Source organism: Ovis aries, chromosome 1 (genome assembly GCF_016772045.2).
Source record: "Ovis aries strain OAR_USU_Benz2616 breed Rambouillet chromosome 1, ARS-UI_Ramb_v3.0, whole genome shotgun sequence".
Lineage (NCBI taxonomy): Eukaryota > Metazoa > Chordata > Mammalia > Artiodactyla > Bovidae > Ovis > Ovis aries.
Genome location: NC_056054.1, coordinates 191,181,658 through 191,194,239, shown reverse-complemented (window position 1 = coordinate 191,194,239; position 12,582 = coordinate 191,181,658). Strand labels below are relative to the sequence as shown.

General features: G+C 37.8%; 2 protein-coding genes across 29 annotated transcripts in view; both read left to right on the top strand.

The window, feature by feature from the left end:
- Positions 1–4,449, top strand: part of FYTTD1 (forty-two-three domain containing 1) — a 31,383-nt gene extending 26,934 nt beyond the window's left edge. The window contains exons 8-9 of the mRNA XM_004003000.6: positions 277–403; positions 2,033–4,449. Coding sequence (XP_004003049.2) covers positions 277–403; positions 2,033–2,131 — 226 coding nt within the window. The 3' untranslated portion in view covers positions 2,132–4,449. The remainder of the gene's footprint in view (positions 1–276; positions 404–2,032) is intronic.
- Positions 4,450–10,946: 6,497 nt separating this feature from the next.
- LRCH3 (leucine rich repeats and calponin homology domain containing 3) overlaps positions 10,947–12,582 on the top strand; it is a 107,595-nt gene continuing 105,959 nt past the window's right edge. For all 28 annotated transcript variants that reach the window (XM_060419109.1, XM_060419082.1, XM_060419064.1 and 25 more), the window contains exon 1: positions 10,947–11,228. In XM_060419109.1, coding sequence (XP_060275092.1) covers positions 10,967–11,228 — 262 coding nt within the window. In that variant the 5' untranslated portion in view covers positions 10,947–10,966. The remainder of the gene's footprint in view (positions 11,229–12,582) is intronic.

Sequence of the window (12,582 nt, the reverse complement as noted above, 5' to 3'; positions counted from 1 at the left end):
GATTTACTGTATAGCATAGGGAATTAGACCCATTACATATAACAACCTATAATGAAATATCTACAAAAATACTGAATCTCTATGCTGTATACCTGAAACACACAATATTATAAATTATACTTCAAAAAATAAAAAGAACTGATTTGGCGGGGTTATTGAGAATGTAAATAAAGTAGCCTTCATACAGTTTAACATGTGTACAAGTCAAGATATCTTATGAACCAAGTGGTTTATTTCTCTACTTTTGATTAACTGGTTGTAATTTTTTTCTAATAGAACTCAGAAACCACGATTAACTCGTACTGCTGTGCCCTCATTCTTGACAAAACGGGATCAATCTGATGTAAAGAAAGTTCCTAAAGGTGTCCCCCTACAATTTGACATAAACAGTGTTGGAAAACAGGTAAATTTCCCCCCCTGTATTTCTCTGGGCCATTGACTGAAAATATTTTAATTAACAAAACTCATGTTGTATAATGAATTACATAGGATGTCCTAACTATGCTGAACCCTAGAAAACTACTGGTCTGTCTGTTTTCTGTCTCTGGATTTGCTTATTTCGGACATTTCATGTGAATGGGATCATACAATGTGTGAACCTTTTTTCACTTAGCATAATTTTATCATGGTTTATCCATTGTGTATATCAATATTTTATTTCTTTTTATTCCTAAATAACATTCCACCATATGGATATATACTGTATTTTATTTGTCAGTTGATGGACATTTGTATTGTTTCCATTCTTTGGCTATTGTGAATAATGCTCCTCTGAACATTCATGTACATACGCTCACACAAAAACCTGTACATTCATGGTTTTGTATGAATATATTTTATTTCTCCTTGGTAAATACCTAAGAATGGAATTGCTAGATCATATTATGATTCTGGGTTTAACTTTTGGGGAAGTACCAAATTGTTTTCCAGAGAAGTAGCTGTGGTACCATTCCTTCCAGCATGTAAGAGAGTTCTGAGTTTTTCCATGGCCTTACCAGCATTTGTTATTATCTGTCATTTGATTTTCGACATTCTGATGCATGCCAAGTGGTGTATCTCACCATGGTTTTGGCAGTTTTTGTATTAACCTTGTAATCTTGTTAAAATACACTTTCTGCTTTTAATAATTTTATAGATTTCTTAGGATTTTCTTTGTACGCAATCATGTCATTTGAATTTCTTCCCAGTCTCTAAATCTTTTTGTTTTCTTCATTATGATGGCTAGGACATTCAGTGCTATGTTGAGAGCATGTTTGCTTGCTTTGTCTCCAGACTTGAGAAGGCATTGTTTTTCACCATTAAGTTTGATGTTAGCAGTAGGCTGTTTTTATCAGATTGAGGAAGTTCCCTTCTATTTGTAATTTGCTGAGAATTTTTATTATGAATGAGTGTTACATTTTAAAATGTCAACTGTGGAGTGAAGATAAAATTTTCCGTATGGACAGAAATTTGACCAAATTTATTTTGCTTATTTTATTTTGTCAGTTGTTACTTTCAGCCTGGTATTTCCATCTCTTTAAGAATTTTCTAAGTTACTTGTGATCCACACAAAGGCTTTAGTATAGTCAATGAAGCAGAAGTAGATGTTTTTCTGGAATTCCCTGTTTTTTTCTATGATCCAGTGGATGTTGGCAGTTTGATCTCTGGTTCCTCTGCCTTTTCAAATCCAGCTTGAACATCTGGAGGTTCTTGATTCATATACTATGGAAGCCTAGCTTGAAGGATTTTGAGCATTCCTTTTTTGCTAGCACGTGAGATGAGCGTAGTTGTACGGTAGTTTGAACATTCTTTGGCATTGCCCTTTTAGGGATTCTGACTCTAGGTTTCAATTCTAGAGCTGCAAGTAGACAACTGATTTCCCTAAACTTCACTGAATTCACCTATTTCATATGGGTGTTTCCCTCACACACACATACATATATGAATGTTAGGTATTGTTACTGTGAATTACCATTATGATCACATTATTGTACCAAAGCAAATGTGGCTTACAGTCAAATTGTTAATTTTTGTTTTGTTTTGTTTTCTCTAGACTGGGATGACTTTGAATGAGCGATTTGGGATCCTGAAGGAACAAAGAGCCACTCTCACTTTCAACAAAGGAGGAAGCCGCTTTGTAACCGTGGGATAGATCCCATGTCAAAGGAACTTTTCAGTGATGACTCTTAAAAATTTAATTGCTTGAAGAGCTCATCACAGAAATTCAAGAAACTTTATTTCAAAATATTCACAAGGCTAAATAACTCTTATTTTTATTTTTGAAGTTTTTTTTAAACATGTATAAATACTGCCCTGAAAGAATAACAGGGAATATACCTATATGTTCTTAAAGATTTCATGGTTGGCCCAGACAGAACAATTCTCTATTTGACTTTTTTGATTCCTCATGCAGCAGAAAGAATGTGGAAAGATAGAAATTGATTATTTTATGATAGTGGTATTTAGGATCCCATCACCTTTGCTCATTTTTTACACCTTCCCATTGTAAATCTTGATCTTCAAGATTTGAAATAGGTCCCTTTGTTGCTGTCACTTATACTTTAATAGTGTTGGTGTAATAAGTGCAGTTGACTTTTCTTCATTAGGGATATAAAAAATTATTAGAATTTCAGTTTGGGAGTTTAAGATTTATGGGGATATCTGGAACTTTGTTCATTTTTCAAATAACATTAGGTTAATCCTCCAGAGTTGTAAATCTTTAATGTTGAACTTTCTTAAAATAAGAAATGTGACTCCGGGCATTAGCTTCTGTTTAAAATGTTGGTGTTTAAAGGCTGTAAATGGGTGTTTACAGAGTTATCTGATAGAGCCTAATTGGAGGAAAGTGCAGAGTAAAAATCTGGTAATTTGTGTGGAGAGAAAGTAGCAGGTGGAAGATGGTAACTGAGATGAAGACTTTAAAACCTAGGTCATAGGTATACTGTTTGGATTTAGTGTAGTTTTGAGTCTAGTGTACACAAAGTGTTCTTCAGATGATATTTAGAATAATTATAATTAAAATGGATTGAGTTCCGTAGATATTTTGATAGGAAAATTAGCCATAAAGTCCTGGACTTCTTATTTGGAAAAGTTAAATTTTAAGTTTACTAAGTTGAACAGTATACATACAGCTCTTAAAAAAAATGTATATGTCACAAGATAAAAAGTACAAAATTATAATAGAGTTAACATTATTATGACCTTGTTCTGTACCTTTGCTTCTGATTTCTTGTGTAAAGTTCAGGCATTTGTGGTGAGAAAAGGATTGCCCCTCCTCATACTCTGGAGGGTTAGGAGGAGTTAATTTGTTGTGCCAAGCTAGTGCTGGAAGTCCTCAGATGGTTGTAAATTTTAAGTTATGATATAATACCAAAATGCAGCAAAATATTAAAACTGCAGGTTACGAGTTTGGTCATTTTGAAGCTTAACTTTTTGATTTGCTGTAATGTTAAAACCTCTAAGTAGGTGTTAGTTTTCCCTTCAGTGTGTTATTTGTGTTGATTTTCCCTGTTAAAACACAAAACATTGTTATGGCTCCTGCCTGCGTTGCAGGGTATACTAGACTTCATTGTTGTTTCTCATGGTCCTTTGGTTACTTGGTTATGCTAGCCACGGAAAGCTATCAATAACAGTTTCATGCTTATACCAAAGAATTAAATCTGATCCTTAATATCTGGTATTTTGCTTGTAAGTCTACGGATAAGGGATTATTGGAAGCCAGTCATACAATTTGAAAGTAAACTCCAGTCTCTCTGTAGGCCAAGGACTCATTGCAAAACATTTTTGCAAGTATGAATACTTAGATTTGATTCATGAACAATACATTTTAGACTGGTTTAGAATTATTGATAACTTATTTTAAAACAAAGGAAAAGCAACTGAGCACGAGTTTGCTGTCTTTAGAGCAGTTTGTGAAAATATGGTATAAAGATGTTTTCATTTTCTTGTTCTTTTAAATATTATTGTACAGAGCTATTATTAATGCCTTCTTTTTAAATCTTAAAAAATCCTTCCAAATATTGATATTAAGTGCATCAAACAAAATGTCTTTGGTATATTAAACTTTTGCTCTTCATGCATCTGTAATTTCATTTTCTTTTTAAATATAAAATCTTGCCTTTGTTACAGCCAGATTACAATTCTTGAGTGCTAACATGTTGTATAAAAACAAAGGAATATGCTCTTTTGGAGGAAATTTTTCCTTTCTTAGAATGTGGTTGTAGTCATCCTTCTTCAGTTATTAAAAGTTTTTTTTTTTTAAACAAGATGCAACTTAAATTTCCCTTTGCATCAAGGTGTGTAAAAAACATTGATGCAGTGCATCACAAAATGAACGTTTGTATTTAATGAGGAGATGCTTTACACTGTACTTTTTGGTGTTTTTTGGAAAAGTTACCTTTAGATCTGAAGCTGTTCATTTTTAACAAATAAAATATTACAGGTCTCTCATGATTTATTCTTAGCTAAAAAGATTGAGTTGTGGTTTTTAGATTGTTCTGTGTTACAGAGAACTTTGTAGTGACTATAACATTTAGGATTTGAAAAGCTGCCTAACAATTAAATTGGTAAATCAGTTTAGACTCATATTGACATCCCACTAACTATCTTTTGACCGCTTCATTTATAGCTCCAACAAGAAGTAGTCAGGGGGAGTTAGAACTTAGAAAATCAAGTTTTCTTAGAATGCAATATATTAGACTGAATGAACATTTAGAGATCATCAGGTTTTGGTTTTTTTTTTTTAAATCTTGGTTCAGTGATCCTCAGCTTTTCAAGACTAACATGTGATCCAGTCACTTTTTAAGCTTAGATCTTTAATTCTCCATGAATGGAACACCCACAGAAAGTAGTGGAATGATGTGTGGCTTGTCAGATATCTTAAGAAATGGTAATACCATGCTTTAGCATTTGTAACATGGTAAGTAAATACACTCTGCCAGTGATAATTATGAGATTTCATCACTTTTCATTCCAGTTAGGTAGACCTATTAGAAAAGGCCAGTGTTCCTAGTCAAACATTATGTATTTTTTTCTAATAGGTATAAACTTCACCACAATTTCAATTATAAGTAAATCATATAATACAAGTATGAAGAAACTTTGAATTTATTGCCCAATGGTTTTTTGTTATAATAGATATATCATATTTTGCTGTCAATAGGTTTGTAATTCACAGTGTAACATAAACAGTTTTGGGGTACCTTTTGTTTTGATTTCTGTTACTCTAAGGAGGTAAGAGTGAGAAGAAATAGCAGACAGAGAATGAATACACTGCAGAGAATGAATACCATACATTCTAAATGCAGGCAACATTAGGGCAGAAAGTGATTTCTTTCATTTCTGTTCACTAAACCTTTGAAGTCTCATCAGAATTATATGATTATTTGTTTTATGCCACTGTTAAAAAAAAAGGAAGCATGAGATTTAAGCTTTCCTTAAGTTAAAAGCAAGTTATTTTTGCATAGATCAGTTTGGAGTTAACCCTTTAAAAATGACACCAATAAACTCCAAGCATTTACAACAAGAGTTTTGGACTACTGTGAACCGTTAAGAGGGATTTTCCATGTGGCTCAGATGGTAAAGTGCCTACCCGCAATGCGGGAGACCCGGGTTCGATCCCTGGGTCGAGAAGATCCCCTGGAGAAGGAAATGGCAACCCACTCCAGTACTCTTGCCTGGAAAATTCCATGGACGCAGGAGCCTGGGCTATAGTCCATGGGGTTACAAAGAGTCAGACACAACTGAGCGATTTCGCCTTCTAAGAGGGATTTAAAGATTTGTTTATAAATTGTTGACTTTGAATGTCTCTTTTTTCCCCTGCCATTACAGTTTACTTTCTACCTAAAATCTATTCAACTAAAAGCTTGATAAAACAAAGAAATGTGATACCGTTCTGGAACTGAAATTCCTTTTTCTCAATATATTCTGATGAGGTTTATTAGTGTTTAAAGAAAAATGAGGGATTTTGCTGGTGGCCCAGTGGTTAAAACTTCACCTTCCAATGCAGGGGGAGCAGTTCTATCTCTGGTTGGGGAACTAAGATCTTACATGCCTTGCAGGCAAAACCCCAAAACAAAATAGAAGCAATATCGTAACAAACAAGTTAAATAAAGACTTTTAAAAGGTCCACATCAAAAAAAAAAAGTGCCTGATAAATAGGAAATTATTTTCCTAGCCTGTATGTTTAATTTCTATTTCCACTTTTATTTTCCTGAGAAGAAAATCACATTGTCTAAATTTTCTTGTAAAACTTTTTAAAAAGTCAGTTTTTTTTTTTTCCCACTAATAAGTCAGAAAGGGTAGGACCAAACATTTGTTGAACATATGCAACAAACCAGCTTCTGTGCTTTGTATTTGAAGAGAAGGGGATTGGCCAAGATTTTGAGTTTATAAAGTAGAATCTTAAAGGAGTAGCCATAATATATTTCTAATGAGTAAAAGTAGGGAAAAAACTTTATTTCTGCGTGATATGAGATACAGAGGTGGAGAGTGTTACTAAGGTTGGAGTGAAACTTTTGCCGCTAGTGTTCAACGAATAAACTTTCAGCCTATAAAATACACAGGGAGAAGCAGGGAGGTTCTTTGTGTAAATTCCTAACATTCGGTAAACCCGCATTGACTTTTCACCTCCTGCTTCCAGACCATAGAGCAGTAGTGGAATAAGTTAGAGTTCCCTGAAGCCCTTTTACTCAACCCTTTTGCAACTGTTTCTCATCACTTCTTTTGTTCATCACTAGACTCTGGTGAATTCCCTACAATGACTCCCATTTCCCATACCTTATTTTCTCAAGATGATTTTGTCCCTTCCTTTTTGAGGAAGTTTGAGGGAGAAGGATGAGAATTCCCTCATTCTACCTTTACTTTATAGATGAAACTTCAAATCCTTAGAGGTGTCAAAGTTAACTTCTGATTTATCTTTTCTTCCAGCCTTTCTTTATGTAGGACTAGTTCTTATAGTGTATATATAGCATCTTAATTTTTCCTGTATCCACAGGCTTCTGTTTTGACCGTGGTAGACTTAATATCTACAGATATTTTGGACTTAATGAGACCCTGTTCTCAAATATTGTAATTCTTTTTTCTCCTAACCTCTGCTGTATTCGCACATAACCTCTACTGTATTAGTACTTAACAGCATCTTTGTTTCCACTTACTCTGTTTTTAAACTATTGATATACTCAGCCAGGATATTGAAGATAACTATAGAGTTTAACATATTAAGGACCTTAAAATCTAGTTGACTACTAGACAAAGTATAATCAATCTATAAACTTGGTCAGAACTTCAAAGGCCTGAATTAGCATGGTATGTTGTAATTATAATGATATGTGCAGGTGGATAGGAAGAATGAGGCCATATAATGGAGAATTTGTCAGGAATTCAAATGTGGAGGGTAATCGGTTATCAAATATAGATGATATCTGTGCATTTAAAAAAGTCTACTTCTATAGCATTGTAGCATTGATATGGGATATATGGTTCTGCTTTTGTGGTTGAAATAGCTCTAAAAAAATTAAAATGAAGACCTGCTCTTTAAAGTCTTTCTAAGAGTAACAATTTTAGAAGTCTAGAGTAACAAAAACCAATTCATACATTGGATAGATGACACCTGCCAGGGATAACAGATTACTTGCTATTTGGGTGACCCATGTTCATTAGAGACATTGATCATGGAACCTGTCGGTGAAGAACCTAGAAGACAGTAAGAATTCACAAAACAACTCTCTGAGAAACTGATACTAATGAACTTTGGCACTGAGATTAAACATTTTTACAGTCTCTTCCATTTAGGAGTTGGGGAAATGCTAATCAAGGTTTCATTGTAAAGCTGGACCTTGCGTGATGGACAGCATCTCTCCAACCTTACTTTCTTTTGCTGTCTGACATGAACTTTTTGGCCTGTGGCAATGTTCTCCACACTAACCATTATAAGTTGTGCCTGGATGTGTTCATCCTGATATTCCCTTCAATTTGGGATGTTACTCTCCCCTTCCAGCCTATTGCCCTTCAGAAGCCTTCAGATTTGTTTCAGAATTTGACATACTAGACTCCTTTTCTTTGAATTCTGATGGTTAATCCCCACCACCCCTACTCATCTCTTTTTTGTGGTTTTAATCTCTATTTGGCTTATTTGGATTCCATAATTACAATCTAGGAAAAGGACTGTATCTGACAGTCTTATTTCCCACAGAAAATACTAGTTGATTGATTGTAGGGGAAATTTACATCATTTAGCAGGAATGACTTAAGTGTCTTTCAGTAATGTCAAGAATAACCTGAAGACTGGTTGCAATCTATGTGAGGCCTAATTGGTTTAAAATGAAATGGTGGGAATTCCCTGGCGGTCCAGTGGTTAAAACTCTTAGCTTTCATTCTGGAGGGCATAGGTTCAATCCCAGTCCTGCCTACTCTGCAACCAAACCTCTGAACTGCAGCCCACCAGGCTCCTCTGTCCATGGATCAGGAAGCCGAAATCCTGTAAGTCCCGTGGTGTGGTAAAAAATTAAAAAATATTTTTAATAAAATGAAATATTTTCTACTTTTCCAGTAACTGAATGGTTTCATTTTTAACTCTTCAGTTCTATCTTTAATTCCCACAGGTAGATTATAGTAAGATCATTTTCCTCAGTTTTGCTTCTAGACCCAAATTTTACACTTCAGTGAGGTTCACCCAGTTTTGTTCAACAATAAAATCTTGCCCAAAGAAGAAGTATTATTTAAAAGTATTTATTTTCCTTAAGAAGCTATTTTGTAGGAAGGGCCTAAAATTATTTATATAACCCTTTCAATGAGAATTATGAAGTTTGGGAGCCAGGTTAACACTTCTTTTTCCCTCAGGCAATAATGGTTAATAAATTCACAGTTCAGTTCAGTCGCTCGGTCGTGTCCGACTCTGCGACCCCATGAATCGCAGCACACCAGGCCTCCCTGTCCATCACCAACTCCCGGAGTTCACTCAGACTCACGTCCATCGAGTTGGTGATGCCATCCAGCCATCTCATCCTCTGTTGTCCCCTTCTCCTCCTGCCCCCAATCCCTCCCAGCATCAGAGTTTTTTCCAATGAGTCAACTCTTCGCATGAGGTGGCCAAAGTACTGGAGTTTCAGCTTTAGCATCATTCCTCCCAAAGAAATCCCAGGGCCGATCTCCTTCAGAATGGACTGGTTGGATCTCCTTGCAGTCCAAGGGACTCTCAAGAGTCTTCTCCAACAACACAGTTCAAAAGCATCAACTCTTCGGCGCTCGGCCTTCTTCACAGTCCAACTCTCACATCCATACGTGACCACTGGAAAAACCATAGCCTTGACTAGATGGACCTTAGTCAGCAAAGTAATGTCTCTGCTTTTGAATATGCTCTCTAGGTTGGTCATGACTTTCCTTCCAAGGAGTAAGCGGCTTAATTTCCTGGCTGCAATCACTATCTGCAGTGATTTTGGAGCCCCCCCAGAAATAAAGTCTGACACTGTTTCCACTGTTTCCCCATCTATTTCCCATGAAGTGATGGGACCTGATGCCATGATCTTCATTTTCTGAATGTTGAGCTTTAGGCCAACTTTTTCACTCTCCACTTTCACTTCATCAAGAGGCTTTTTAGTTCCTCTTCACTTTCTGCCATAAGGGTGGTGTCATCTGCATATCTGAGGTTATTGATATTTCTCCCGGCAGTCTTGATTCCAGCTTGTGTTTCTTCCAGTCGAGCGTTTCTCATGATGTACTCTGCATAGAAGTTAAATAAGCAGAGTGACAATATACAGCCTTGACGTACTCCTTTTCCTATTTGGAACCAGTCTGTTGTTCCATGTCCATTTCTAACTGCTGCTTCCTGACCTGCATACAGATTTCTCAAGAGGCAGGTCAGGTGGTCTGGTATTCCCATCTCTCTCAGAATTTTCCAGTTTATTGTGATCCACACAGTCAAAGGCTTTGGCATAGTCAATAAAGCAGAAATGGATGTTTTTCTGGAACTCTTGCTTTTCAATGATCCAGCGGATGTTGGCCATTTGATCTCTGGTTCCTCTGCCTTTTCTAAAACCAGCTTGAACATCAAGGAAGTTCATGGTTCACGTATTGCTGAAGCCTGGCTTGGAGAATTTTGAGCATTACTTTACCAGCATGTGAGATGAGTGCAATTGTGTGGTAGTTTGAGCATTCTTTGGCATTGGAATGAAAACTGACCTTTTCCATTCCTGTGGCCACTGCTGAGTTTTCCAAATTTGCTGGCATATTGAGTGCAGCACTTGCACAGCATCATCTTTCAGGATTTGAAACAGCTCAACTGGAATTCCATCACCTCCACTAGTTTTGTTTGTAGTGATGCTTTCTAAGGCCCACTTGACTTCGCATTCCAGGATGTCTGGCTCTAGATTAGTGATCACACCATCATGATTATCTGGGTCGTGAAGATCTTTTTTGTACAGTTCTTCTGTGTATTCTTGCCACCTCTTAATATTTTCTGCTTCTGTTAGGTCCAGACCATTTCTGTCCTTTATCGAGCCCATCTTTGCATGAAATGTTCCTTTGGTAGCTCTAATTTTCTTGAAGAGATCGCTAGTCTTTCCCATTCTGTTGTTTTCCTCTATTTCTTTGCACAATCTCCGTTTAAATCACTTGGCTTATAGAATGACAAGTCAAGGAAACTTTCCCCTCTTTTGTGGCAGCAACAGTGTTAAAACTTAATGTTTAATCTAATCCTCCTAAGGGAGCAAGGTAGTTTTGGTGAGGAGCGTGCCTGAAAGACATTTTTGTAGAGGTATGGTAGAAAAGCCACTGGGAGCCTGCCGTAGGCAGCTGCTCCAGATTTGTGAGTTCCGTTTTCAATTTCTCTTGGAAACCTATGGGCGGAGGCCAGCGCCTGAAAGTGCAGAGCGGCACCGCAGCCCTGCCCATCAAGGGACCCGGCCGGGGTCTGTAAGCCCCTTTCCCCGCCCACCTATCATCTGGTCGCGCATGCGCTGAGCTGAAGGGCCGGAGCGTTGTCGGCTGGGAAATGGCGGCCGCGGGCTTGGTCGCTGTGGCCGCGGCTGCAGAATACTCTTGCCCAGGAACGTCGGGAGGTAACCTCTCGGCCGTTAATTGCGGCCCAAATTCCGGGGCAGGCCCTGGTCCTGGCCCGGGCTCGTGGAGCCGCTCCCTCGACCGAGCGCTGGAGGAGGCGGCGGTAACCGGGGTGCTGAGCCTGAGCGGCCGGAAACTGAGGGAGTTTCCCCGGGGAGCGGCCAACCACGACCTGACGGACACCACTCGGGCGGGTGAGTCGGGTGGGGGACATCCCAGCGGACTGGAGGCCTCGGGCGCGGTTGGAGGCCGCCCTGGCCGTTCGGGGGAATCGCGGGTACTTAGAGTAACTGGTCCTATTACTCCTGGTCGGGACCAGGGTAACGGGGAGAAGCCGACTGCCCCAACCCACCGAGGCCTGCGGGTCAGACCTCGAGCCTGGGGCGAGGCGGACAGCAGCATCTCTCGGGGAAGAAGGCCGTAGGAAACTGATGGGTAGTGTTGTACTTTCCTAGAAAATTAACTTCTGCGGAAGCTGAGGTAGACCCTTGCTCCGCCTGATTGCTGCAGGCCAATTCTGGTTTAGGATGCCAAATTGACTTTACAGATTTAGGTTTGTAGCCCGCTTTTAATCGGAGTAATGTTGGTCGCTGCATTGTCAGGAAAGCATGACTCTCAGCACTGGCGTTTTTTAAGAAATGCTGTTTTCAGAGTGAGCCCGAACGCTTTTTCCTTCTCCCCTTCGTCTAGTTGACTTACCAAATGTACTTGTAAAAATAACTAGGGCCAACTTTAAGACTTCCACTACTTTTCCTCATGCCCCTTCAAAAAAAAGTTGCAGGAAGAAAAGTATTTAGAAAAGGCACAAAAAAATTGCCCACCGTATCTATGTTTAATTCTTTAAAAAAAATTACTTTGCCTTATACATATTTTTTTAACACAGAAAATAAATTAGATATTTGATTTTCGTAGTTGTAGAGAACAATATCTGGTGACTGAGGTGTTCAACATGTTTCCCTTGAGGTGTTCAACATGTTTCCTTTGTGTTTAAAATACAGCTTCCTCAAGGAGTAGATTAAAAACAGTCAGTACAAAGGAGGAAAACATCTCTTACATATAGTATAGTATGATGTAATTATTTTCATACAGCCTTTCTTAAGCTGTTAACTTTTCCTATGTTTGTGCACTCATTAAAGATTGCTGAGTATTACATATGATTCACTCATTTTAGAAAGATAAGCAAAACTGTTAACACTACTTCAAGAAACTGTTTTCCAAAGAAACTTTGCCTCTTGTGTAAAATAGAAGGAATCAAATGTCTGTTTGTTTAACGTTTTGAAAACAGTTACGTAGAATATAGTTTGTGTTCTTTAGTGAATGACCTTAAAATTAAATTTTTTTGCTTATGTAAATGAGCGGCCACTTGCCTTTTGCATGTGTTCTGATAGACAGCATCTAAACTTGTCATTCATCCCCCAGATTTCTTGATTCTGTTCAGGAGGTGGCTATATGGCATATGACTGACTGTTCAAGAGATGGATAGCATAGTGACTTCATATTGGCATGAGTCATGTCAGTATTACTTCATTAAGCCTGAAGTTAAGGGAT